The following is a 27,318-nucleotide window of genomic DNA, read 5'->3' on the forward strand; positions in this document are numbered from 1 at the left end:
TGTGTTCATCCCAGAATCCTTATTGATGAAGGAAGGATTGATATATGGTGTACCCACTGAATTTGAAGAGGAGGAAATTAAGGAAAGTATTGAAGACCCGACAGTAATATCAGTGGAAAGAATGAAAAAGAGAATTCGAAGAGATGATGGTTCATATTATTTTGTTCCTACTAAGCTAATATCAATCACGTTTAGATCTCAAGAAATGCCTAAACAGATTATAGTGGTTAGTCACATTTTCGATGTTACTCCTAAAGTTAGAAATGTGATGCAATGTAAGAAATGTTACAGGTTCGCACATTCAGCAGCCATATGCAAGGATAAAGCTAAGTGTGCTAGATGTGGAAGAGAGGAACATGAAAATTGTAATGAAACTCCGAAGTGTTTAAATTGCGGAGGAGAACATGTTGCTACTGATAAGTCATGTGTAAAATGGGAAATGGAAAGAGAAATCATGAGAGTTATGGCATATGATAATTTATCCCGGCAAGATGCAAGAGAGAAAGTAATAACAGGTAATGTTCCAAGCAATTATGTTGTTCAAGGCAACTCATATGCTGATCAAATAAAAAACCATATAAACAAAAGTCAAATAAGTGAAATTAACACAAGAAAGACTGGTGTTGTAGGAAATAGCATAACAATACAAAACAGATTTGAAGCCTTAAGTGATTGGGGTGAAAGAAAATCAGATACATACTTGGAAAATGTTTCATGGAAAAGAGTTCCTCCAGAACATCATAGAGACTATTCCAAATTTGAAAATAAATATGGAAAAAATTTCAGACTAAATTCCTATTCACAAACAAAGAATTATAATGGAAATTCTGAAGGAGAATCAAGTAAAGGTTCTCTAAAGAAATTACAAAGTAATCAAAAACAATTAAATGGAAAGTCTACAGGAACTGTAATTAAGACAAGGAAAAATGAGGAAGATATGGATAGTACAAACAGAAGCATGCAGGAGGTGAGCACCGGAATCTACAACAATGAAGAACAGAAAAAAATCGTGTACTTTCCTCACATAACATCTCAGAAGGATCTTATGTATAATTTGTTACAATTAATGGCGAAACTTATGGCGACATTAACTAAAAATTCTGACTTATTAAATATAAAAGAAATACTAACAGAATGCTCACAAATAAATGGCCAGGTGCAGAAAATTATTGAGGATTTGGAAATTTTTGGAGAGACACCTTAGGGTGTGGAAGGAAAAATAATGGAAAACATTCGTGGGTGTACACTGGAATGTAAGATCACTGAAAGCAAGAAAGCAAAATCTGGTGAAATTAATAGATGAATATAGACCTGAACTTTTATGTTTATCGGAAATCTCTGTGAACCCATCAAACATAAATTATTTTAAAGTAAATCATTATCACATGATTTATGAAAAGATTAAAGATGATAGTAAAGGAGTTGCAATTATGATTCATGAAAGCATTCCATTTGAACCTATATCTTTTGATTATACATTGTCTATATACGACACATACAAAATTGAAGTCGTAGGAATTAAAATTGCTTTTATGAATCAAAAAGTTAGTATTATATCTATATATATTCCTACAGGTGCAGAGTCACAGAAATTAACGACGAATACATTATCGCAAATGTTTCAATGCATAGAAAAGCCTTTTATTATAGCAGGAGATTTCAATTGCCATCACACAATATGGGGAGATCAGGATGAAGATAAGTTGGGGAAAGTGTTAGTAGAATGTATGGATTTGTACAACTTTACTGTAATTAATGACGGGTCTGCTACCTATATAGGAAGATTAGGTACTCGGCCAACAGCTATAGATTTAACGTTAATGTCAGATGATATATGTGGTCAATTTCAGTGGGAAACAGACAGTGATCAAAGAACCAGTGACCATTATCCATGTTTCTTTTATACTGATACTAATTCAGTGAGATCTTTCACTATTCCGCTCAGAAAATGGAAAGTTAATGAAGCTGATTGGAATAAATATTCTAAATTACTTACAATCTTATTTAAAAATACAGATTTAAATAATATTGATAAGAGTACATATGATTATTTTGTAGATTCTGTTAGTATTGTTATGGACAGATCATGTACAAGGGCAAATGAGGAAGTTGTAAAAAAATATCCAATAGTACACTGGTGGAATAAAGATTGCCAAAATTTTAAAATACAGAGAATTGAAGCTACTAAAGTTTATAAAACAATACCAAATCAGGAAACTTGGATTAATTATAAGAAAGCAATAGCGCAGGCCAAGAAATGTTATATCAGTGCAAAAAGACAATCGTGGGAAAAGTATTGTGAAGACATAAATAACAGAGAGAGTATCAGTACTGTGTGGGCTAAATTTAAATCAATCCGCAAACCACATACCCCTCGATTAATACCACTCAAAGAAACCTGGAAAGATGAATTTATTATGAAGGTAACATGTAATAATAAACACGAACCTGCAGATGCCCCTGATGAAATTTTCTCTTTCAGTCCTAAAGATAGACATTCACAAGGATTATACACCAATATCATGATCGATGAAATAAGAGACATAATAATTAAAACCAAGGACACAACTCCAGGAAAAGATGGAATAACATACTCGATGATTCAAAATTTACCGGAATGTGGTATAATATATCTTTGTAACATCTACAATTATATAATGAATTCAGGAAATGTACCGCAATCGTGGTACACTCAAATGATTTTACCAATATTGAAACCTGGCAAAAGTCCACATAAAGGAGAATCTTATAGACCGATAGCTTTGTCTTCAGTACTGGGGAAAATTTTTGAAAAATTAATTCTAAAGAGAATAAGTTGGCATATAGAGGGACAGGAATTATTTTCAAGGCTTCAAGTTGGATTTAGGAAGGGTATGGGGTGTACAGATGCCTTGGCAATGTTATCATCAAAAATTTATGATACAATGAAAAGGAAAAGTAGTCTTATTGCTGCTTTCTTAGATATTAAAGGGGCATATGATAATGTAAATATAAATAAATTATTAAACATTCTACAAAATCTGAAAATACCTTATATGCATCTAAAAATAATTTGGAATCTATTAAAAAATCGTTGTTTATATTTTTACTTTCACAATAAAGTTGAGGGACCTAGATGGATAACAAGGGGACTTCCACAGGGAAGCCCTTTAAGTCCTTTACTTTTTAATATATATTTAATGGATGTTCAAAGAATATGTCCTGAGCCATTTGGATTTATACAATATGCAGATGATTTATGTATATATGAGAGTGTCAAGCAAGTAGATCAAGGAGTCACCAACATGGAAGCGAAAATAATAGAGATAAAGAAATTTCTTGAGAATAGGTCTATGAATATATCGTCAGAAAAATCAAAGTTGATTATATTTAGTAAAAACGGAGCTCCGAAAAATGTGAATCAATACACAAAAAAGTTACACATTCCCATAGAAAATGCAGTGAAATATTTAGGCGTTATATTTGATAGTAAATTAACATGGAAACCTCATGTAAAAATGTTAGTGAAAAAGGCAGAAGTAATTTACAATGTATTTCGTTCTATGGCTACAACAAAATGGGGAAGTCATCCTAGTACCATGATGAATTTTTACAAAAACTATTACAAACCAACAATAGAATACGGGATTATAGTCTTTAATACAATTTCAGAACGTGTATTTCGTCCATTGGAAGTAATGCAGAGGAAAGTTCTACGAAAGTGTCTAGGACTGATGAAGAGTACTCCTAATGTTGCTGTATACATGGAAGCATGCGAATGGAACTTAAGTTATAGGAAAAGGGAAATGTCTATTAAATATCTGTTAAAAACAATGTCAGAAGTTAATCATCCGTTTAACGACATTCTATTCGACTTGGTTGAATTATATGATACAGGCAAAATTAATAACTGCGAAGATATAGGATGGGTGCAATTATATAATGAGTACTATGAGGATCATCAAAAATTATTGAAAGTAAGGAGTAAGCCCATATATACTCTAGATTTTCCTGTTTGTGAATATAGAGATATTTATTTTCCTGAACAATATACCAAATATGATTACATGGAAAGATGGAAAGATTATTACTTTATATATACAGATGGTTCAAAAAGTAGTCAAAATGTAGGATGTGCTGTTTATGATGTACAGAAGAAGGAATCAATTATGATACATTTACCGGAAGATTTTTCTATTTTTACAGCTGAAGCTTATGCAATTTATCAAGCACTAATTTATACATATAAATTGCAAGAAAAAAAAATATTAATATTAACGGATTCCAAAAGTGTATTATATTCAATTCAGTCCAATTATGATTTATTATTTAAATGCTCCCCATACATTATAAACTGTGTAAATACTTTACAAAATTTAAGGAGCAGGGGAAAGATAATTCATTTAACCTGGGTTAAAGCACATTGTCAAAATTTAGGAAATGATATGGCAGATTTGTATGCAAAACAAGCTAGGGTAATTCAACCTGTACTGGAGTTGAAAACCTGGTACACAGACCTTCTACCGAGGGTGAAGAAAAAGTTGAAGGAAAACTGGACGGAATGGTGCAAAGGTGAATTTCAAAATGCAGGCAGCTTTTATCAGAGGATAGCTAATTTCAATAGAAAGAGGCCTTGGTTTACAAAGGTTCAAGGTTCACGGAATGTGATAGTATTACTAAATCGTATTAGGTCAGGACATACAACTACTAAAAGTCATTTACAAAAGATCCGGATTCTACAAAACCCAAACTGTACATGTGGCAACAAGGAAGATATACACCATATCCTATTTGAGTGTAATAGATACACACAAGAAAGAGAGACATTCTATAAAACTCTTATAAACTGTGAAATTCCGTTTCCTCAGTGTTTGGAATCTTTGATTTGTGAACCTAACCTTACAATTGGATATATATTGTTATCTTTTTTTAGAAAATGTGACTTAACTATTTAATAGAAAAAAAATGTTCATAGTATCTTTTAATAATAATGTACTAAAAAATGTAAGTTTATGTACAGTACATATATAGATATGGGAAAAACTGCTTAGCGGTAATCCCAAGTAAAATGTAAATAAAAATAAAATACCGAAATCAAAAGTTGGCGCTATATAGTGTTCTTACTCCTGACGTTCTTTTGTCATATTGATTTCGTGCGTGCGTGCATAAACGAATTGTTCAAAGCTACTGAATGTAAAGGAAATGTTCATACAAATATGGTGCTATTATTTTCATAAATATATTTTATTTATTTGCATGTATGAATTGCGCTTCTGCTTACTTTGAAAGTGCTCCTAATTTTTTACATGCAAGACATCCAGAATAAATAAAATGTTCTATCAATTGTCCAAGAAGGGCTATTAAGCACTATGTGATTTAACTATATCTATGCGCATTGACTACAAAGTTAGTTACACGATTTGCTTATTACTACCTTCATTCAGTTTTCTTTTCACTCCATGAGTGTTCTCAGTATGACATTTTACTGGTGTTGTTTCCTGAGGTACCTTTATTGTGTAAGTGTAAATGGCTGTGACGACAAACTGTTTACATAGAGGTTATGTTGTGACAGACTTAAAGGTATGTAACAATTGAATCAGGGGGCGATCAATTGTATACAATGTTAAGGGACGTATGTGCGGGGGGGGGGGGGCAACGGCCGTTGCCCCCGTGGAAAATTTGTCACCTTAAATTGATATTTCACACATGTAGGCCTAATTTCATTTGTCACCGTAATTTGTGTTAATTATTAATCCGACCGATAATTACAAGCAAGACTGGTACAGATCATTGCAGGAATACGATAACTTCAAACTGATAGTGTTTTGATTGAAATTCCTTGTTTCTCCGGGAAAACATCCTTCTGACCACCATGACAAGGTGAATAGGCATAATTTATTAGCATGCATTGACGTTTTCATGTCGGAATACCAGTCAGAAGGGAAGAAAAGTTTATCTTTGTGCATTTTACTATTATCATTATTATTATGTATTTTATAAAATTTTATTATATTTATTTTACAAGAATAGAATATTTTATTTCACAGCAATAGAATATTTCATTTCACATCCGTTTATTGATTTTTTTTTCACACACGATCTACTCTCTCCGTACTTATGCCACTTTCTTCCTTGTTTCGAACACAATTTCTGTACTGTACTATGCAAACTCTGTACGCACTCTGAAGCTCAGTGAAATGCACTGAGGAGTAGCAAGTCTAGCAGTGATAGATGAATCGATCTCACATCTCTAATTATTTTCAATTTGCAAAATTTATTATCTTGTCGAAGCCACAATTCATAAGCGACAATTTTTAATACCCTTCTCACCTCTCCGGGTGATCAGCAGGCAGCCTGGAAGGAGCTACTCCAGCAGTCTTTTCGACCGCCTGACCGGTTTCATACAGTCTGCCGCCGAAAGGAAAACGGAAGATTCCTATTTCTACCTCCCCCACCCCCTCGTCGCTGTAGAGGTTGGAAACTCGTCGTGGCTTCATTTACTCTAGTCTATCACTTATAGGGACTGATGGAGGATTAATTTTGCTCAATTCCTTTCTATTTCGTCCGAAGAACTCGGGGGAAGTAATTGCAATAGCCTACTTATTATTTATGAGATGGTAAAGTATTGCTTGCGGACAAATTACTAAAAATAATGAATTTTCTTTTCCAGTAAGGAATGTAATTACAATAACGCAAAAACAGAAAAACATATTTTTTCGTTTTAGTAGTATTATCTTTAAATATACTTATCTCTTGCCCGCAATTATGAGAGTATATCAATAGTAATTTGATAAACATACCAATCTGAATATGAATGTATATGGTGGTAGGCTACCCAGGTATTGTACTTTGTAGTGGATTGATTGATTGATTGAGTTGGTCGACTTTATGCACAGTAAGACTAATCGGGACTAGATATACAGTTTAAAGTGGGATCCGAACCACTATCTGCCTCCACCGCTATCGAACCCGGTACCCCTTGATCACAAGGCGACGATGATACCACTACGCCATCGGAGAGACCCTTTTTAGTGGATTAATGGAATAATGTTCTCTACAAAGAATAAAATCGCTTATCAGTTTCCTCGCTGTGTTAATTTGCATCTTGCCATTTCACATCACTTCCCCCTGCCTGGTTACGGCCTGCGCTGCTGAAAAAGTATTATTAGAAAAATGGGGCAAAATAATTAAAATTACTTGAAGAAAGAAAAAGAAAACTTAAGTCCATAGTACTCCTTTCTAGTTTAGCGTCTCTGTTCTGTTTCATTGCAACGGTAAGGATTGACCTACTGCCTAATGTTGAATGTAAAGATTTAGATATTTCCAAACATGGATATCGATAAATAAAATTTAGGCTCGTGCTAAATTATCACTTCCATTGAAATAGCTAAATTCTTTCGTCTGTATTGAAGCACTGCAATCTATACATTTGTGTGTGGTGGGGGGGGGGGAGGGGGATGAGTGATGCTTCAAATATGACCCGTAATCCGTAGCTATCTCAAGTGCCGAGATCACCGCACGTAACTGCTGAAGTTGACATGTCATTTTGACTACATCGAGGTTCGTTCTGAAGGACTTTACAATAATGCTTATTCCTGAACAATACTTAGTTTGTGACAGGAAATCAGGAGAAAATTGTTCCAAGGGAAATGTTTTTTTTCTTCTTAACAGCAGTCCTTTCGCTCCATGCATGTAGCCAGGGGAAGGGCTTGGGAGGGAGGGCTGAAGCCCCCAACCGGAATCCTTCAAATCAGGGAGTCGTAACGTAACGAAATGGAACGGTATTTTCAATTACGGTTTCCGTTACGTTACAACCAGAAACTGAATAACTTTTTTCGTGAACAGAAACGTTACCTCAGGTATATGAACATTACGTTACAGGTGTGCATAACGGTACCGAACCATAACTGATCTGTAAATCAGTAGGTCGTTAGGTGACGCTTTAACGTTCCATCCATTGCCGGCAACCAGTAACGTTACAGGGTAAGAAACAAGTTCGTCACGATTGACTAGTAACTTTAGTGTGTGTGGAAAGTGATAGTAACGTTACAATTAACCAGTAACTTAATTGAGGTCACGACTGTAAAAACGTTACACTCTTTGCTTCAAAGCAACAACGTTATTTATAGCTGGTATCATACAGACGTTCCGATGTGCAATAACGTGTCCGATGCCGTGTTCCGGAGAGAATAACATAGGTCTCTCGTATAATTGTGCTCGTTACTTTTGTAACGTTACAGTTCTTTCCCTTCACAAAAGTCTGTTTCAAAAAAGTGATACACATATCCGTTACGAATAGTAAATACCGTTATCGAAGGCGTTTTCGAAGAAGCCTCACAATTATGATCGGCAGCATACTAACATTACAGCATTTGACATTTTGAAAGTCATTAAATTATAATACGTATTTTCGTTTTGGATGTCAGTGAAAAAATGAAATTGTAAAACAAAACGTTTGAAAACATCCGTAAACAAGATTCAGCGTGACAGAAGTTCTGGTTATTGGAATTTACTGATTAACTATGTATTTATCACAAATATATTTATTTTCTGCATACTAAATCACTTTACGTGGATTTGTTCTAATTTGATTATGTATGCAAGATGAATTTTAACATGTGCGTTCACTTTATACGATAGAAAACAAACGTTTGTTGTAAGAAAACGTTTATGTATATCTTTCTCTCTCTCTCTCTCTCTCTCTCTCTCTCTCTCTGTCTCTCTCTTTCAGTTTACATGTGTTACATCAATTAAAAAATACAGTATGTTTGGCGATGAGAATGATTCATGCTTAGATTAAATTGCTGAAGGACGAAACATAAAGGACCAACCAAGGAATCATCTGTGCTACGCGTTCATCCACGTAAGCGAGAGGCAAGCTTTTTCCTATCGGAAGACGAAAAATAATTATTTGCTGCACGACCTTGATAAGACGAACTGAACCACAAGGAAAGAAACCTGTGCAGACCCGCAACTCCTGTGCACTGTACTACCACGTGGAGGGGAGGGGGAGAGTTGACCGTTCTTCCTTATGGGCCGAGCTGAAGAGTAGAAGAGCTGTGCGCGGACTTTTCGTCCAAGGTTTTTTCCCTTGTGTTCGCTCGTAGCAGCAGCAGCACCACGCAAAATCGGAAAATGTGAATCCTCAAACTTTGTACACGTGACCTTCGGTCACGAAGCAGCCGAGTAGACAACGCCCTGGGGCGATATGAAAGGCACTTTTAGCAAGTAGAAACTACGTAGAAACGAAACGTTAGATGGAATTGTTGTACGAAACAAACGAAACCGCGTTTGTGCAACTGGTTTGTGGCTAGACAGGGCCATTGGACTCTCAAGAAGGCAAGAATTGTATGGGAAGTGATTCTCAAAACTAAGCGAATAAAAGGACAGTATATTTTATCATTTACAAGGGCCCTCATCCGCTTACAATTTTGAAAATTACTTTCAGTAATTCTTGTCTTCTTGGACAGGAGGTTCATTAAACTTTTTGGTGTAGAAACAGACAGAGCGCCCACCTACCACGTTTGAAAGAAGAGCATAGGCAGACATGAAAGTAATTTTCAAGTACGTAAGGACGACAGTCGACGTGAACATTGAGCAACGTGTGACTGCGAAATACAATCGTAACAAAGGACAGGATTCTTCAAGAAACAGTAATTTCATAAAACTTCCTATCATTAACTCAGTTCATCCTTTTATCCTCTTTTGTTTGTTATACTTTTGTATTATTCTTGTTTTATATCGCTTTTCTGCCACTTGTAGATAATCGCGACGATGAAGATGAATGATGATCATATTAAATCTATGAAGGGATGCTTACAAAAAAAAAAAAACAGCCATGCCCAGGTGTCTACTCGAACTTGGAATGTTTGGTACCGAGTGTATGAGTGGACCACTCAACGACTTCGGTCTTCGAGGCTACGGTTTCAGTTGCAACATGCAGTATAATTACGTTTCTACTACTACTACTTATAAAGCCCCCTTGACACATGAGATACTACAAATAATTTCAGGCATACCCTCGAATTTTGATTGCCTGGCACTTTTTTAAAGTAAGTAATGAAGTCACGTTTATATTCATATTAGGCCTACGACTAGCTCGAACTAAAAACGCTTGTGAAATACTGTGTATATGTTATCCTTCTGAAGTGAGAAACTTCATATTCTGCTAAGAAAATATGCATGAAAAATTATATTTGTAGCTACTACTTGAAGAATTCAAATTATTATGATGGAATTTCAACTTACGTATACTCTGCATATAATGTGTTATCGGAGAGGAGTTTTTGTCTCGCAGTCAATTTATTTTTAGTTGAGGAACTCGAGAGTAAGTTGGAAATATTTAATGACCCACGTTGTGGTGTGCTGTTCGATTAATCAGAATTGGAGTGAGAGAAATCTGTAGTTAAGGTCATTCAACACGTCAATTTGTAACTGTGAATGCAAGTTTTCTTTGATTTAGCGGGAAATCAGTTTGCTATTGTTGTAAGTAATAAATTGAAACATATATATTTTCTGCTCGAGTAGGAATCCACAGCCCTTATCCAATCAATCACTTTCTGTGTTTGAAACTTCTGTCTAGGAAAGCTACACACAATTTGCTTTTAATAACAGAAGCTTCAAAATAACCTATCCATTCTTGTCTTGCAAGTAATGTTTGATTTGATTTGTTATATTTAACTTTGGTTTTCTGCCACTTTTGGCTAATCGCGAAGACGAGGATGGGTGATGCAATGACAAAATTGATGAAAGGACATCACGAAGAAAATAATGAAAACAATACACAGGCTGGGATCTGAACTCGGGACCTGTGGTGTCGCATTGTTCATGAAATAAAAACATAACATGTATAGTGGCTCAAATTAGTAATCGAATATGTAGCATTTTGCTGCATTTCTTCCCAATATTTCGAAATTAACAACATGTACATAAATATAAACGATAGTGAAATATTTATAGGCATTTATTAAAGCTATATTCCCTGTTACATTTTTTTCTTTTTTAATTTTGGGTGCGTCAGCACTTAGGCTATTTTGCAACCGCCACGTTATACGGGGTCCAGCCCCTTACCATAACAAATAACGTAACTGTAATATCGAATAACTGAAATATTAAAATATTCTGACTTAGGTTAAAAGCTGAGGCTCTAAAGGGGCACTCAGCACACATGACAAAAAACAGAACACACAGAATTATACTGGCCATAGGGTCAGTCGCCAGAGCCTCGTTAGTCTGCAAAGAGCAGTCCAGGGTGTACTACGTGGAATGAAGTTGACGATTGGGTGTACTACGTGGAAGGTCACCCCTTACACCCCTGTTACGGTTTCAAATCTGAGAATAGTTATTTATGTTTTGGTGTGAAAGAAGAGATCACTTTAATATTCAGACAAATCGTGAAAGCCTTCTGTTTCTGTTAAGCTACGTTTCCATTCAGACAAGTTCCAGACTCATGACGTGCAACATGTGCCGGCGCATGTTGCGCGTCATTTAGTGTACTCGTACTGCTTCCAATTCAAAACTACTTCTTCAAAATACGTCCGCAACAACACTGGAGTGCAGGATCGCAGTGTAGCGTTGTGCAGTGCTTTAGAGTAGTCAGTGTTCCTTCTCTTGTATTGTAATAATTTGGTGGTGATTTAACTTGGGTAAAGATGAACAATAAAGCTATGGCGGGTTTGTTGGTTATGGCAGGCGCGTATCATGAATTTCTAAAAAAAGAGGCGAAAACAACCTAGATGGTGGATTAGAAGTTTTCTAGCAAAAAATTAACTCGTTGATGAGAGACTTACGTCTTCAAAGTGGATACGAAAACTTTGTAAGAATGACTGCAAGTGATTTTGCATTGTTATTAAATCTTGTTGGACCACAGATTGTAGTCGCGTCGTCTGTTTCTACTCTAGTTCGTATGCCCCAGGAACTTGCTGCAGGCTGTTTCCATTGTCCGCCGCGCACGTTGTGCGTCTTAATCGTTTGGGGCAATTTTGTCCCCGGCACTTGCGCCGCGGCATGTTGCAGACAGTTTCCATTTCAACAAATGCTTGGCACATGCAGCGTCGCATGCCGCGTGTCATGTTGCGCGGTAAAATTTGTGGTAATAGAAACGAGACTTTACATAGTTCTTTTATCGGTCAACTACAGTGCGGGGAAGAAACAATTCATGCTATTTCCTAACTACGTCTGTTACCAGTAGCTCCATTGCCCTTGACTGAAGTACGAGAAAAATGGGTAACAAAAACAAAAATACAACATTTGACGAACTGCAGCTATTTATTTTTACCTAACCAAAGGGTGCAGGTACAGGGAAATTAAAAATGTTAAGTACATGTAAGAGTACCGTGGGTGACGCAATAAAACAAAATGAAAAGGAAAATGAGGTAGATTCCGTATCTCAGAAAATTCAACCAAGAGAAATAGGAGAACGAAATGAACGAGCTTCAGTATGAAAAATAAAGACCCTTTCCTCACCCCCATCCCCTTCCCAAACCAAGGGCTCCGAAAGCAGCAGTGCAACTTGGAGCAGGCACTGGACTGCTGTACGTTCAGTAGCGTTTGGTCCGAAAGCGAAATTCCTAGAAAAATGCCACAGTTCGTCCGCGACGGTTTAATGAGTTGCATTTCGCCCGAGCCTGGCTGATGATGAGTCATACCTTGACTAACTGGTGGCAGCGGTGGAATTAGTGACTAGGATACCTCAGTTAACAACTTTTAAAACTACATTGCATAGACAGCGGAGTGTAGCGCAGGAGTGCAGACTCAGTCAAATCGTCGAGAGAGGGGTCCCGGGTTCGATACCCGGTGGAGGCACAAGTGGTTCGGATCCCACTTTAAATTGTAGGTCCAGTCCCGATTAGCCTTACTGTGCATAAAGGGGACTTAAAACAACAAATAAAATCGTTGAGAGGAAGTGAACTTGGATCCAGAAATTTTAGTCATGGCAGTCAACACTACTACTTCTAAGCAGCTCCCATAAGTGACTGAGGTTAGAATGAAAGTTTGTCTTGTTTTAAGTTCACTTGTATGCACAGATAGGCTAATTGGGAGTGGGCCTACAGTTCAAAGTGGAATTCGAATCACAGGAATCGAACCCGGCTAGAATGCAAGTGTTTTCTCATACTCACATGGGAAGTTGTTTATGTTATTGTTTCACATAATTTGTAGGTAGTCACACGTGGTCTGAGAAACAGAAAAGTCACACATAGCCTACGCATAATTCTCTCGAGGCAGTTTGTTGCAAGAACTTTGCTTGCAGGCCACGGACAATAACTTTCATGGGTAAAAAAGTGTCCCATCATAAGGTAGAGAGCATCCTGCTTAGAGCAATGTATGCGCTCCAAACGTTGGACGCTGACGCCGATATAACCTGGCTCGCAAGCCGAGAACTCTGTTCGAATCTCCACAGGCATATAACAAAAATGCATCATACCCAAATGACACATCTGGCGTAATACCTAACGTGCCAAATTTTGGAAAATAGGGGCTGATAGCGTGTGTGAGAACCAGAGCGACTTAACTCTAATTTATCAAATTAATAGGAGAGGAAATAATGTATTCTTAGGAATATGACTCTTAAACGTGACTCCGCCTTACAGATAAGAATTAGAAGTGGAAAATGTCGATTTTCTCCAAATACTCTTCAGAGGATTTTTTTTTAACGAAACTGAAAACAGAATTTTTGTAGTTACGTTCCTCTGATTCCCGTAGGACGATAGGTGAAATACATTTCATGAGCGATGTTTCAAAGAAGTTGTGTTAAGATGTCAAACATGTAGCCGACAGCCATGTTGTATGAAGAAAGCATATAGGATAAGCTCCAATCACACTTAATCTAGGCTCACAACAAAGATAGCGGCTGAGTGACCTAGCGTAATGAAAGGCAAAGAAAACAGTCAATCATTGGAAAAAACAATTAGTTTCATGTTTAAGATCATTCTATCAATTAATGCAGTTGCTTATAAAAATAAAAAATGGTCCAAAATGCTTCAAAGTAATTGAAAATATGAGGCATTGCGGATACGAAGGGCGAACTCAACAAAGTACATTGTGATGGAAATGCGTTTCAAGTTGCCAGGCACAGTGCAAACTCCATAAAATCTTTGAAAATCACGCATGAAACATTCCGATCTACAGTTACCAAGTTTTTGTGGAGCTCGAATTGTGCCTGACAACTTGAAACGCATTTCCCTCACAATGCACTTTGTTGAGTTCGCCCTTCGTATCCGCAGTGCTTCATATCGTCTCTGGAAAAACCCAGAAAATTAATACGCCCATTCAAATTTAAAACCTTTATTTGCATACTAAATAGAAAGAATTTTCACCAGATACTTGAAATTAGTTTGAGAAAATCTAAAATAAGAGGAATTCCTATCCCTGTTCTCGTGTTGATATTTCCTGGCAAATACTCTGTAAGAGGCTGTCGCGGTATATTGCCGCTCTATACATTGAAGAATCAATGCTTTATAGTCCGAAGTCGATACTAAAGGTTCATGGACGTCTGCAGGATTTTTTCCAAAGAGGGGCAAGCAAGGTAGTTTTTCCGGGGGGAGGGAGGCAAACAAGGTGCATAACAGTGTTGTCTCCTCAAAAAACATTGCTTTAATTTGAAGTTATCATATTCATCTTATTTGAAAATAAGATCCTTAGGAAAATATTTGGACCTAAAAGGGATGAGGAGATAATTAGAATAAATAAATCAAGAAGACTTAGGTGGGCAGGCCATGTGGCACGGATGGGAGAGGAAAGAGGAGTTTATAGGATTCTTGTTGGGAAACCTGATGGTAAGAGACCTTTAGGAAGGTTAAGACGAAGATGGAGGGACAACGTTGAGATAGACCTAAAGGAAATCGGTAGGGATGGAAAAGAGTATATAGATCTTGCTCAGGATAGGGACAGATGGAAGGCCTGTGTTCTGCAGCCATGAACCTTCGGGTTTAAGAAGGCTAGAGAGTTAGTTAGTTAGCTAGTTATGTTCATGCAATAATTAACATATATTATTGCAGCTGAAATGGAATTGTGTGAGATATATATATAATTTTTGGTTGACTTTCATTTTCCAGGTGGGTCGTGCACCCCCCCCCCTTGCCTCTCTTTCGGACTTCCATGCAAAGGTTCTATTTTTATTTCGCGTCTACCACTTTCGGTTAATCGCGATGATAAAGGATGTGATAGGTGATGGAAGTGGTATAAAGACAATGACCCAACCCATCCATATTTTCTAGTCCAGGCTCTAATCCGACATCTCCCGGGTTCGAATCCCGGTCGGGCTTGGTTGTTTGTGAATGTCCATTCATCAATTTCATCATTTCATCACTCATCCCCATCTTCGCAAATTAGCCTAGAGGCACAAAACGCGAAGTAAAATAAACTAAATCAATCAATCTAATCCGACATTAGACTTCGCAGTTTATTACGCTAACCAATTTGCCACGGGATCGGCTTCTTCGTGTTTGTCTGCTTATGAAATGATTAATTAGTTATTCAAACTATATAGGTAGGAAAGCTATATAAAATAACGAAACAGAAAAATAAATCCACTTGACGTCTTGTAGTACTATCATTAACCTACAATTTCATGCTCACAAATCCACACAGAAAACTTCTTGTGGCATTAGTTTTACAGAATGGCCTTGGGGAATAAACATCGCCCATTTCCTGCTTCAGCTCGAAACAATTCAGGTGCCTTATCGAAGCTGCTCTTGAGCACGCAGGGTTTCTAACCTACTTCGCCGTAATTCAGTTGTTGTATCTTGATTAATATGCTGTATTGTAGAGTCAACCGCAGATTAAATAGGAGAAAAAAGATTTTCCCGACGGAAAATAAGTTAGTAATGCTGCAAACAACGAGGCATTCTTGATAAGACGCTTGAGGAGCGTCGAGCAAACTTTCCTGAAAAAGCACAACCCCAGTATCGAAGGTCATGCTACACGTGGAATGGCAACTTTCGGGAGCATGCTGTCTGTCTACACAATTCTACCCAAATACCTGTTTGAAAATGAATCTCCTGTCCGCATTTTATTTTTCAAATGTACTTCTGACATTGTAATCATTTTGCAATTATTTTTATTTGTTCTTATTTTGCTTCGCTTTTATGTGACTTTTATAATTAATCGAAACTATGAAGATGGATGATAATTAGATTAAATTAATGAAGAGACACCTAAAAAATATATTTACAGACCAGGACTCGAACCCGGAACCTAAAGCGGATAGGTTGTGGGGAAAACCGTCAATAACTCCCGCCACGAACTTACTTATAATTTTTGTAATTTCTCACGAGTATATTTTGTTCTGTTCATGCATAATACCTGCTTTCGGAAACTTAATTTATAAGTGACACACTTATAGGGACAAGCCACGTATTGTTTGAATGGAGGGACACATCTCGTTCATATACTACTAGATACAATCATGGACTATACTTGAAATGGCCTCCCCGATGGCGCAGTGGTAGCGTCATCGCCTTGTAATGAAGGGGTCCCGGGTTAGATACCCGGTGGAGGCACAAGTGATTGGGATTTCACTTTAAACTGTAGGTCCAGTCCTGATTAGCCTAACTGTGCATAAAGTGGACTCAAATCAATCAATCATATATGATGGAAGTTAAGAAAAAGATAAAAATTTTAGAAGAGATACTGTGAACAAGTCGAATTGGAGAGAGATTGTATTTTGTCTTTTGTCTTTGTTAAATGTATTTCATGTAGTTTATATAACATGAAGTTATAAGTTAAATAAATGTTGTTTTGTTCGTTAACGTTTGGCCTAATTGAAGATTATTACAATATACTTGAAATGTGACGTGCTAAACACTACTTTCGGAGATCAGTTGGACATGGCAATTTTGATATACAAGTTGGATTTTTCTCTACTTAGATTCATTATGTCCAAATTTTATCCTAATAGATAATCTCCCAACAACGCAAAATGTTTTAATTGACTCGAATTCACAATGACTCATATACAGTGTGTTTATAAATGAACGGTGGGGTTTCAAAAATTAATAATACATCTATATATTACCTTACACGGGCAAAACGTACACCGTAAGCAGCAGCAACTGTCCAAGTTTATATAACTTTATTTATATTTGTATAAAGATAGAAATCAAGAGGGGGCAATTGCTCCTCTGTGCCTCCTTGCAGGTGCTCTTGACCGTCTGGAAGAAATAGTGCACGACAGACGTGAAAACTAAATCCATCTTCAGTACCCTTTTGTCTTGCTACTCTTAGATTCTGTAACCTTTCTTTCTATAGTTCAATGTTTGCCCCCTAACCCCCTAGAATTGATTTCCGTACAAGTTTGAGAGCTAATCTCCCCTGCACCCTGTGGTTGCGCCACTGCACCTTCTTCCGCCGTTGTTGCTTTGTGAACTTTCATCTGCTTGAAAATACTTAATTTTCTTCAAGAGCATAATATCGTTTAATAACCGGTGATAAGATTCCTCAACCCTAAATTTCTGGATTAAAGTATAATAATATAGGAGCATGGAAATCTGAAAGGGGGCGAGGATGGCCACATCTCCCCTTTAGAAAACGAATGTCAGCTAAAAGTATATATTTCACGCGTATAATTTGATCCCAGTCATAGTAATGTACATTAATTATTATAATGGGAATGCAGGAATGCGATAATTTCGAATTCAAGTGGTGTTTCTTGAGGGGGCAACACTATTATCTGGTTAATATGCCCCATGGAAAAATACCTTGCTTGTCCCTGCGTCGAAAATATCGGCAGACGTCAATGATTAGGGGGTGGGGCATGTGCCCCCCCCCCTTTGCACCCCGTGCGCACGTCTATGACTACTCATTTCTACACTAGTTGGAAGCTGTATTCAATTTCGAGCCAAAAATGTAATTTTCAAATCAGGATTGTTAAACGTCCACGAACCCATAAATTCTAATGGGTTCTATTGGGTTCCGCAACAACACCGGAACCTTCTTTATCGCACAGTTTTAATTCGGTCCAAGTTGCGTATTCTTTTATTTCAATATGGAACTTAGACAGTCTTTAAATTGATCCGGAAAGAAGGTCCCTGTGCCGTATTTCAATTGATCCGGAGAAAAGGTTCCTGGAACGAATTGAAATATTTTAAACATAAAAAGGCTCTTTACGGTCCAGATCCATTTATGCTTGCTAATATTCCCTGCTGAACCGGAATTGAATTGATTTAAAATTCCTGACCCTTTATCAACCCTGGTTGAAATTCATTTTTTTACAAACAACCATATTTTTAACGGCTATTACACATTAATCCCATACGATATACTGAAAGGTAAGAGACTTGGGCTATTCCTTTTTCTTCCTTGATGTTAAATAGATTATATTCGTCACGCGCCTATAACGTTACTACCTAACATTTGTGAATTGTTCTTTCCTTGTAACGTTAACATCTACCATACTGAATTTATTTACGTTCCTTATGCAGATGGTATGTACCCAACTGCATTTTGTTCCGTTCCGCTACAGTGGTTTACATTTTGTTACATTCCTATGTAACGTTAATTAACCATATTGCCTTTCACTTCGTTCCGTTACGGAGGATTGCATTCATTACGTTCCTATGTACCGTTATTTACTACCATGTTGCATTTCGTTACGTTTTTTTGTAACGCTAGTATATACCACAATGCATTTCGTTACTACGTTCCTTGTATCCTTGTAACGGTAGTATATACCATATTGCATATTACGTTATGTTCCAATGTGCTCATTTCGTTGCGTTCCTTTATAACGTTAATATCTACCATAATACATTTTGTTACGTTCCTTGTAACGTCACTCTATAAGATATTGCATTTCGTTACGTTACATGGGTACCAGCAGTTGAACCATACTCTTCCTCCTACAAAATGGAACGTACCGTGTAACGCAAATTGGGTACGTTACGACTCCCTGCTTCAAATACCTAATTTAAACAGTGCATAGTGGTAATTAATTTTACTTCCTTGGCAGGATTAAGCATCTTGTATTTAATATACTGAGAAATTCATCTTCAGGGCTTCTACCTCCCCACTCTTTCACTTTTAGATGGTGGCTGCTGATAAGGGATGCCCCCCCTCCGAAATAAAATGTAACTTTGGTTTCCTTTGTCTAGAGTACATAAGCCGATTACAAATAGAGTAGTACGTCTAATGTAGGTATCTTCTTTCTCCTATTCCAATCTGATCAGAGGCGGCGATTGGGGGGCATATGCCCCCCCTTTTTTCCACTTTTGCCCCTGCACTATGCAAAACCTTATCTAACAAGATAAAGAAAACTCTTGTTGCACCTCTACTTTTGGAACCCAATCGCTGACAGAGTATGATCATGTTTGCACAATGTGAATAAAAGGTTCAATAACTGTTACATAAATATGTTGGAAGTGTGAGGCCCTGTGTGACACCCTCCGTCGCTTGTCTGCTTATTTGATTTATTTTATTTTGCATAATACTATGTGCATCCCTAATGGTCTGTGCAGATAATGAGCAGGAAGGACATCTCTCCTGGTCATGGAACTAAAGTGTTTCAGACCCAGAGCTCTTCCTGGACCTCCTCGATGGCATAGTGGTAACACCATCACCTTGTTATCAGGGAGTCCCGGGTTTGATACCCTGTGGAGGCACATAATGGTTCCAATCCCAGTTTAAACTGTTGGTCCTGTCCAAATTAACCTATCTGTGCATAAAGTGAACTTAGAATCCAGACTCAAATTCAGAGATCCACTGTGCAGCCAGTGAAATGAATTATTTGAAGCCAGCCTCTGGCTTACCCATCAGGGGTTGACCATGGGCTGGAATGATTCTCTTCAATCACTCTCTGGGTATTTGGATACAAGAAAATCTCAACTGGGACATACATATAGATCACCTAGCAGGGAAATTAAGCAAAACCATATATGGTATACGAACCTTAAGAACCATAATAAACAGGGAGACAATAAGAACAACATATTTCAGTCTTTTCCAGTCACAACTAACATACGGAATTGTATTTTGGGGGAACGCTAGAAACAGTACAACAATTTTCATTTTGCAGAAGAGAGTAGTACGAATTATGGCAGGAAAGAAAATAAATGAACCATGTAGGAAAATTTTCAGGGATCTTGGCATTCTACCATTACCTTGCCTATATATATTACATTTACTGTGCTATGTAAAACAAGATATATATCTAGTTTCTCCAAACGTATCAAGGAAGTACATCAATACAACACAAGAAAAAATCACAATCTGGTTATACAAATTCATAATACCACTCTTCTTGAAAAAGGTCCTAAATTCGTAGGTTTTCACCTGTATAATAAATTACCTGTTCACATATAATTTGTGTCTATAATTGTATTAATATTTTATTACTGTATTGGGATTTCCTTCATGTAATAGTTCTTCAAATCATTACTGTAATTCTTGCCTAAAATTGTATTAATATTTTATTACTGTATGTATTGTTATATGATGATTTCCATACCTATGGACATGGGTCAACGGAAATAAAGAATATGAGTAGCATCTTTCCTTTGATTGATGCAAGTACACTGGTCAAAAAAATTAGAGGATGAAACCAGAAACTTAATAAACAATTAAGAAAGTGGTGCAACAGTGATTTATTCGCATGTGTTGCGCTTTCCATCAACAGATACAGTTACATTATGAACAATTATGGCTACGGAAGAGCACAAGAGGGTATTTATGGAAGTGACATATGATACGACACATTACAAGTGAGCATACCACGGCCAAACAAGTTGATACAAACTGTGATGTTCACAACAGAAACCGACCACTAGAAAGTTGTGTGATCTCCATGAACTGTTAACATTGCTGTACACCTGTTTGACATGGAATCAATAAGATTATCGATAAATTTTGCCAGCCTTCAACACTCGTCCAGAACAGACATTTCCAGCTATTGAAGAGTTCCAGGAGGTCCCGGACTAGCTGATATGCATCTTCCCAGGGCTTCTTAAGACATATTCTATTGGATTAAGGTCTGGGGAACATGCTAGCCAATACATCTACTCGATGCCCTCATCCTGAAGCATGTCATTCACCATTCATGCTCGGTGGATGTGGGCATTATCGTCCATAAAAATGGACGACTTGACTATTTCTGCAGCCAGAGTCAGAAACATGAGGCCTGAGGACAGTAGCGAAGCGTAGTCTTACGAAGGAGGCAAGCAATGTTTCAGTACAACAAAACATGTAGTACAACGACATGCCGAGGGGAAAGATTCAAGGTTTATAGCCTCATTTACCCAGTCGCTGGATTTGTCAAAATATCGTAATAAAGTGACTGTACTAAAAATAAACCATACGATCCGCAAACGTCACATTTACTTTTTTAAAAAAATCCAGGTAACGTTATTCATATGATATTAAACGTTTTGCATATGCGAACTTTCCGCATACGACTAAAGGGAGACGGAATTTCTTACTTACTTATTAGTACCTTTATTTGTTCATTATTATTTAACATGGTCAAACGGTGACCAAACCGATTTAGATTAAAAAAAATGGAAATCATTTGTTTATTTTATACTGCATGATGTAATTTAGTATTTTTGGGCACCCTAAAAACCACATTGGAGTAACTTAAACACTAAATAAAAAGTTAAACACAAACAATAAAAAATTCATTTCAAAGCAAAGAAACACATGCATAGACGATGTACTCACCACAATAAATTTCAAACTCTTGGTGTTGGTCGATCCCCTTCCACGATTTTCATTTTAACACTTATCTCTCTCGAGCTAAACGAAGCAATTTTCAATTGCTCAATAATACACCCGCACTTCACATCAACCGTTCCTAAATACGCGTTCATTCCGATAAATTCACAGCACAAAACACGAAGCAACAAACACTCACACTATCCCACGCACTTTCCAAGGTCCGTCCAATCTTCCCTCCCTCCCTGAGAAAACTCTTCACGGGGGTGCAGAAATTCCACTGCCCCAACTCCCAATGTCAACTTTTTTTACGCGTTTTACATTTCGCGAAATTTAAAATAATTTGTAATATAATATGATATATATGGAATTTAGAACAGTGATAATAACTTCTTTTAGTTATTTTATGACTAACAATTATTATTATCTTTGCGATCTTGTTTACGTGTTCATGAAGACAAATATACGTTACTAGTTTTTGCTGGCAACGTACCCATAGATGAATCCTTCTGCTTTCGGTTGAACTCGGCTATTTTCGGGAATCACGCAAGCTCGGAAAGCACAGCTTTTTGTAGAAGCTTTGTGGACGGGTTCCACCAGAATTTCACGCTTCGCCATGTGACTCCTTCGGAGGCCTTATTTTCCCGCAGAACGGCTGCAAGCATTGAGGCTGGTGCTTGCTACAGAGCTGCTGGAGGAGTTTGCGGCCGCATTTTTTCGCGAAATCGAGTGCGATGGAAACTAAATACGGTTAGAACATTAAGTACATTAAATGATATTCGAATTATGCAAGCAGTGCTTGCATTGCTTGTACTATATCTTCGCCTCTGCCTGAGGATGTCGTCTCGATATCTCTGGGCTGTCAAGGTACCCTTCCAGATGACATGGAGGTCTGTGCACTGGTCATTGGTGATTCCTGTCCACACCATAATTCCACCACCATCATACTGGGATACTTCATACACGTTAGCTGGACAATGATGGGTTCCACGTTCACTCCAGGTCAGCATGCGTCTATTGTCTGACTGCAGACTAAAGCACAACTCATCTGAGAAGAGAACTTGACTCCAATTGGCAGGCCCCTAATCACGGTGTTATGTGACCCAGTTTCTATGGTCCTGACAATGTTGTGCAGTTCAAGGCACACAAACCACTGGCCTTCGTGCATAGTGAGCACCTTGCCACAGTCGATTGAGAGTGGTTTGGGTTGATACCCTACATGCTGTTGTCATGAGAAGCTCATGTTGCAGGTCAGTCGCAGTTTGTCACCTATTCCCACAAGCCATTAACAGTATATACCGGTCATCCTTGCTGTTATTTCCCATGGAGGACCTTGTCCTGGCTTCCGTCGCACATTTCCCATCTCCTGAAAACTTGTCCACAGGTAGGAAATGACACTTTGAGACATATCAAGGGCTTCTGCTACCTGCCTTTGCATCTGTCCCGCCTCCAACCTTCCAATGGCTCTCCATGCAATAGATTCTTGTAAATTGCACTGTGGCGGCACTGTTCACATTGCATTCTCCATTACTCAAGACCACACCCACTCTTTCCTTGCAGGCCCGTAGCTAGAGTTGATCTCCAGAGGTGCTCAAGGGTTAGCAGGGGCTTTGTAAACCAAGTCAATTTTTCCAAAGTTTAACATTATTAAATGAAGGCAAATTGTGTGTGTGTTGAGGGAGGTTATTAAGTTACATACATTTTAGAAATATACAAATACTACATTTTTTTCTATCTTTTAAAATATCACTTGAAGTGTTAATTGAATGATACTGAAATTGTCCCTTACTACACACTCCATACTACCCTTGAAAATACAGATACATATTTATATCATGCAAGAAAAAATGGACAATATTCAATCATATGTAGTACCTACCATGATGACGTCAAAGTCACAGTATTTCTGTATAAACAGGAGGTTGCAACAGAGGCAGCGAAGGTGATAAATAAGTTCCCCTATGAAGGAACTATCTCAAGTCTACAGAAGAGAATCTTCTAAATACTTGCCCCTGTTGTTCATGCTCTGTGAATTTATTCTTCACCAAAGTTGTGAGCAAATAATATCTGCTGTCTACATTTTCACTCTTCACTGCAAAGAAATTATATAAAATAGTTTTACCTAATGTCAAGGGGCTGATGGCAATGTCAGGGGGGGTTACGGTTGTTCCAGGGTGGGGGCTCAGCTTCCCCTGGCCCCTGACTGGCTACGGGCCTGTTTCATTGTCAGTATCGCACTACTGGAGTGCCAGTATGACTGGTTCATTTTATGTTTTATCACTTGTGAATCGTGCCTCGTGGCATCACTCTTGATGATGCTGTGCCCACACTCCAGTGTGTATTGTTAAAGCAAGGACCATCAAGCACAAATAAACCATGGTTGCACAGTTTGCTGGGTTGTGTATGCAGTTTCTGACTTGATCCCCTAATTTTTTAACCAGTCTATATTGCATTAATTAAAACCAAAATTATTGTTTGTGTTGACTGCTGCTAGAGATTCAAGACTGTAGTCTAGTACACGTTGACTTTTCAACTTACACCCACCTCTGAAAGTTCTGGGTTTGAGTTTCAACTAGGATCTGATTTCAATAGTAATTCTCATATAACCATCAATTAGCCTAATAGTTACTGGGGATTCCTGCAGACCTAAACATCTTTGAAATCTTGGAAACTTGAAAAAATACTGTTCAGTGGTGGCAATTGGGTGTCAAAACTGGGGGTGGGGAGGAGTGGGCAGAACTGCCACCCCTAATCGCTGCCACTGGTAATATCCTGCATTCCAATATAATTTGAAGAGTTATCCACTTGCCTAACAAATTGAACCATGAATATATAATATATACAAACTTTTCATTCTGCAGAAATGAGACATTTTAGGGTATATTATGATGCAATTTTGTTAAGAATGATTATGGATTAAATTCCTTGTGAAAAGCATTATATAGATGTTACATAAAACTTCAGGGGATGGGTGTTGGGAAGATGAAAATAAATCAAAACTTCAATTTTTAAAATATATTGCCCATTTCCTGTTTTCCAATATCTTTGAAAACTGCTTAAGGGTCTACTGTGGGTTGAATGCATGTTACATTAAAGCTTAAATGACTTCAGATAGCCAAAGGTAATAATTGTATAATTCCAATTGGATCAACATTGTAAATGAAGGTGTAATGCTTTGGGCTGGAAAGCAGCATGTCTGGATGTGGCTTTCAAATCTCATGTTATTAATTACAAATTCTTCTTTGTTTCTTTGCTGCATGATCATTGACATTCAGTTGCACATAAAACATTATCTATTGCATTTCAAGATTAATATCCCTTCTCAAAAGCAGTTTGGGTGTGTTCTATCACCCACGTATGGGACCATTAAACCAGAGACTGACTAGTAGTTCAGTTGATGAGAGTACTGTCTTGGAATGCCATGGTTAGGTGATAATTGGTAACTTGCCATCAATTTATTTCAATTTCTCAGTGCAGCATGAAATACTACAAAATAAAGTTTGAATCATCTTAATGACTTTTCTCCTCTTTTCAGGAAAGTTTAGAAAGATTACAACACACAAAAGTTTTTATACATCATGACAAAGGAAAATGTTAAAGTTGCAGTACGAGTGCGCCCATTCATATCCTTTTCATAAGACATTATTGCTATATTATTAATAATGTAACATTTAATTACACTATTTGTTTGCATAAAAAAAATAGTACTTTACATCAGGTGTTGTTAACATGGAAAAATGAGCTAGACCAAAGTCACATGTACCTTATTTTTAGTCCAAATTGTCTTCATCAGACAGAAAGGAAATCAACCAGATTTTAGTCTTATCTTATATCTATTGTTTACCTCTTAATGGATCATTGAACAACAAATGTCACACTTGTTTTTGGTAATAACTCCAAGCACGTGTTCTATAATTATTATATTTTATAAGTATGGTAACAAGGGCAATTGTCAAATTCTTTGGATCATTAATTTTCATTCCTGCCCTGATGATATAACTCAAGAGAAATAGAAAATTTGAAAATAAATAAAGTACATGTGAAATTATTTTAAATCAATCTACTGTTTGTGTGGTATTTATGCTTTGCTAATGGGTGTACAGAAATGTGTATCCTTTTAAATACAATTGAAGTTGTGTCTAGAAGAAAATATTCCTCCTTCTACACTAGAATTTATTTCTACAGCTTATAAATTACAATGAATGATATTAGAGTTTTTGTACATTTCAATGAATGCTGATATATTTTTCAGGCTAACTACAAAGATGATATTTTAAAAATGAAATGCACAATTTCATGCAAGGATATATAACTTATTTTCAACCATATAAACCTCTGCATATTTGGCCAATTTTAATTTGTAGCTTGTGTATTATTAATCATAATTTATTGTGCAACCACTATTTATCCTACATTTATTCAAATAAATAATTCTGTATATGTGTGTGTGTGTGTGTGTACACATAGATTTGTGTTGCTAACTAAATTAGCATATTCTATCAGTGGTGTGCCCAGATAGAAAACGAAGGGGAGTCCCTTATTTGTAAATTAGAACTTAAAAAAAAAACTAGTGTATAGAAGTATATAGAGAAATGTATTCTCTGTATGGATCTGTTCTTTGTACACTTCCTCTAAGAATATATTTCTAGATATTACTCATTAGTTAATATATGTCACATCAAGTTTTGTTTGACTTATTCTAATACGTAATAACAAGAAAAATCCAGAAATATAGAAATGCCTTTCTTAACTCCTCAATACAACAAACGTGAAGAAACTAGGCATGCAAAATGCATTATTGCAATGCATGGGAATGAAACTATCATTACAAATCCTGATTCTGAGATGGAACAAAAGAAGTTTGCATTTGATCATTCATACTGGTCATTCGACGGCTATAAAGAAGATGAGAATGGTTATCTTGTAGCAAATCCAGCTCACTGGAATGCAGATAAATATTGTGACCAGGTAAGTAACATATTCCAGAGCTGAACTGGGATCGCTTGCAACTATAGTTCATGTGTTAGACTTTTCAAACATGTAATTCTTGTGTTTATTATTATTGCACAAACAGATATATTTAACATACACAACACATCTTGTAATTTCAATTATATTTACAAAGAAAAACAAACATAAAATTATATATTTTTAAAATACAAAAAAACTCAGTTTGAAAATATATTTTTTAAAAGCTTAGGAACGTTGAAATAACGAACATTCTTTGTCATCCATCACTTGTAGCCCTCTTTCACACCGTGATGAATGATTTGATTTCTGTTGAAGTAAGCCTTAAAGCTTTTTCTGGTGACGAATAATGAGAAGATTCTCTCAGGCTATCGACCAAGCATTAGCCAGCCATTCATGGAGAAAAACAGAATCTTAATCGCAACATGGGGCTCGAACTGGATCTTCCCTGGGTAGGGATAGTAAACCAGCAGTGTGGATGCAGCAGACATGGCTCTTGATTGGTCCGCCAGCTTCACCAGGAACCTCCATCTCCGAACACATACAAACCAGGTTGACGGTCAACACAGCACTTCTACCCTGAAGATAACGAGTGATGTTAGCTTTCGAAAGCTTGAAATCCTTTCCATAACTCACCTGGTCGATAGCCACAGAGAACATTTTTATTGATTCCTGTTATTTCACAGCGCTTTTCTGCCACTTTCTGCCTAATCCTGGTGTTGAGGATGG

At 37.0% G+C, this 27,318-nt stretch overlaps 2 protein-coding genes across 4 annotated transcripts in view; one reads left to right on the top strand and one right to left on the bottom strand.

Annotated features, from left to right (window-relative positions):
- LOC145992331 (venom allergen 5-like) overlaps positions 1 to 23,556 on the bottom strand; it is a 50,734-nt gene extending 27,178 nt beyond the window's left edge. Inside the window, exon 1 of the mRNA XM_083128720.1 lies at positions 23,501 to 23,556. The gene's annotated coding sequence lies outside the window, so the exon portion shown is untranslated. The remainder of the gene's footprint in view (positions 1 to 23,500) is intronic.
- Positions 1 to 27,318, top strand: part of LOC145992317 (kinesin-like protein KIF28) — an 81,855-nt gene that overhangs the window by 14,297 nt on the left and 40,240 nt on the right. For 2 of the 3 annotated variants that reach the window (XM_083128703.1, XM_083128700.1), the window contains exons 2-3: positions 25,157 to 25,243; positions 26,382 to 26,589. The exons of the other annotated variant lie outside the window; for it this stretch is intronic. In XM_083128703.1, the coding sequence (XP_082984829.1) occupies positions 25,200 to 25,243; positions 26,382 to 26,589 (252 nt within the window). In that variant the 5' untranslated portion in view covers positions 25,157 to 25,199. The remainder of the gene's footprint in view (positions 1 to 25,156; positions 25,244 to 26,381; positions 26,590 to 27,318) is intronic. 3 annotated transcript variants of the gene reach the window in all.

The sequence above is a fragment of the Lepisma saccharinum genome, chromosome 1 (assembly GCF_977018435.1).
Source record: "Lepisma saccharinum chromosome 1, izLepSacc3.1, whole genome shotgun sequence".
Lineage (NCBI taxonomy): Eukaryota > Metazoa > Arthropoda > Insecta > Zygentoma > Lepismatidae > Lepisma > Lepisma saccharinum.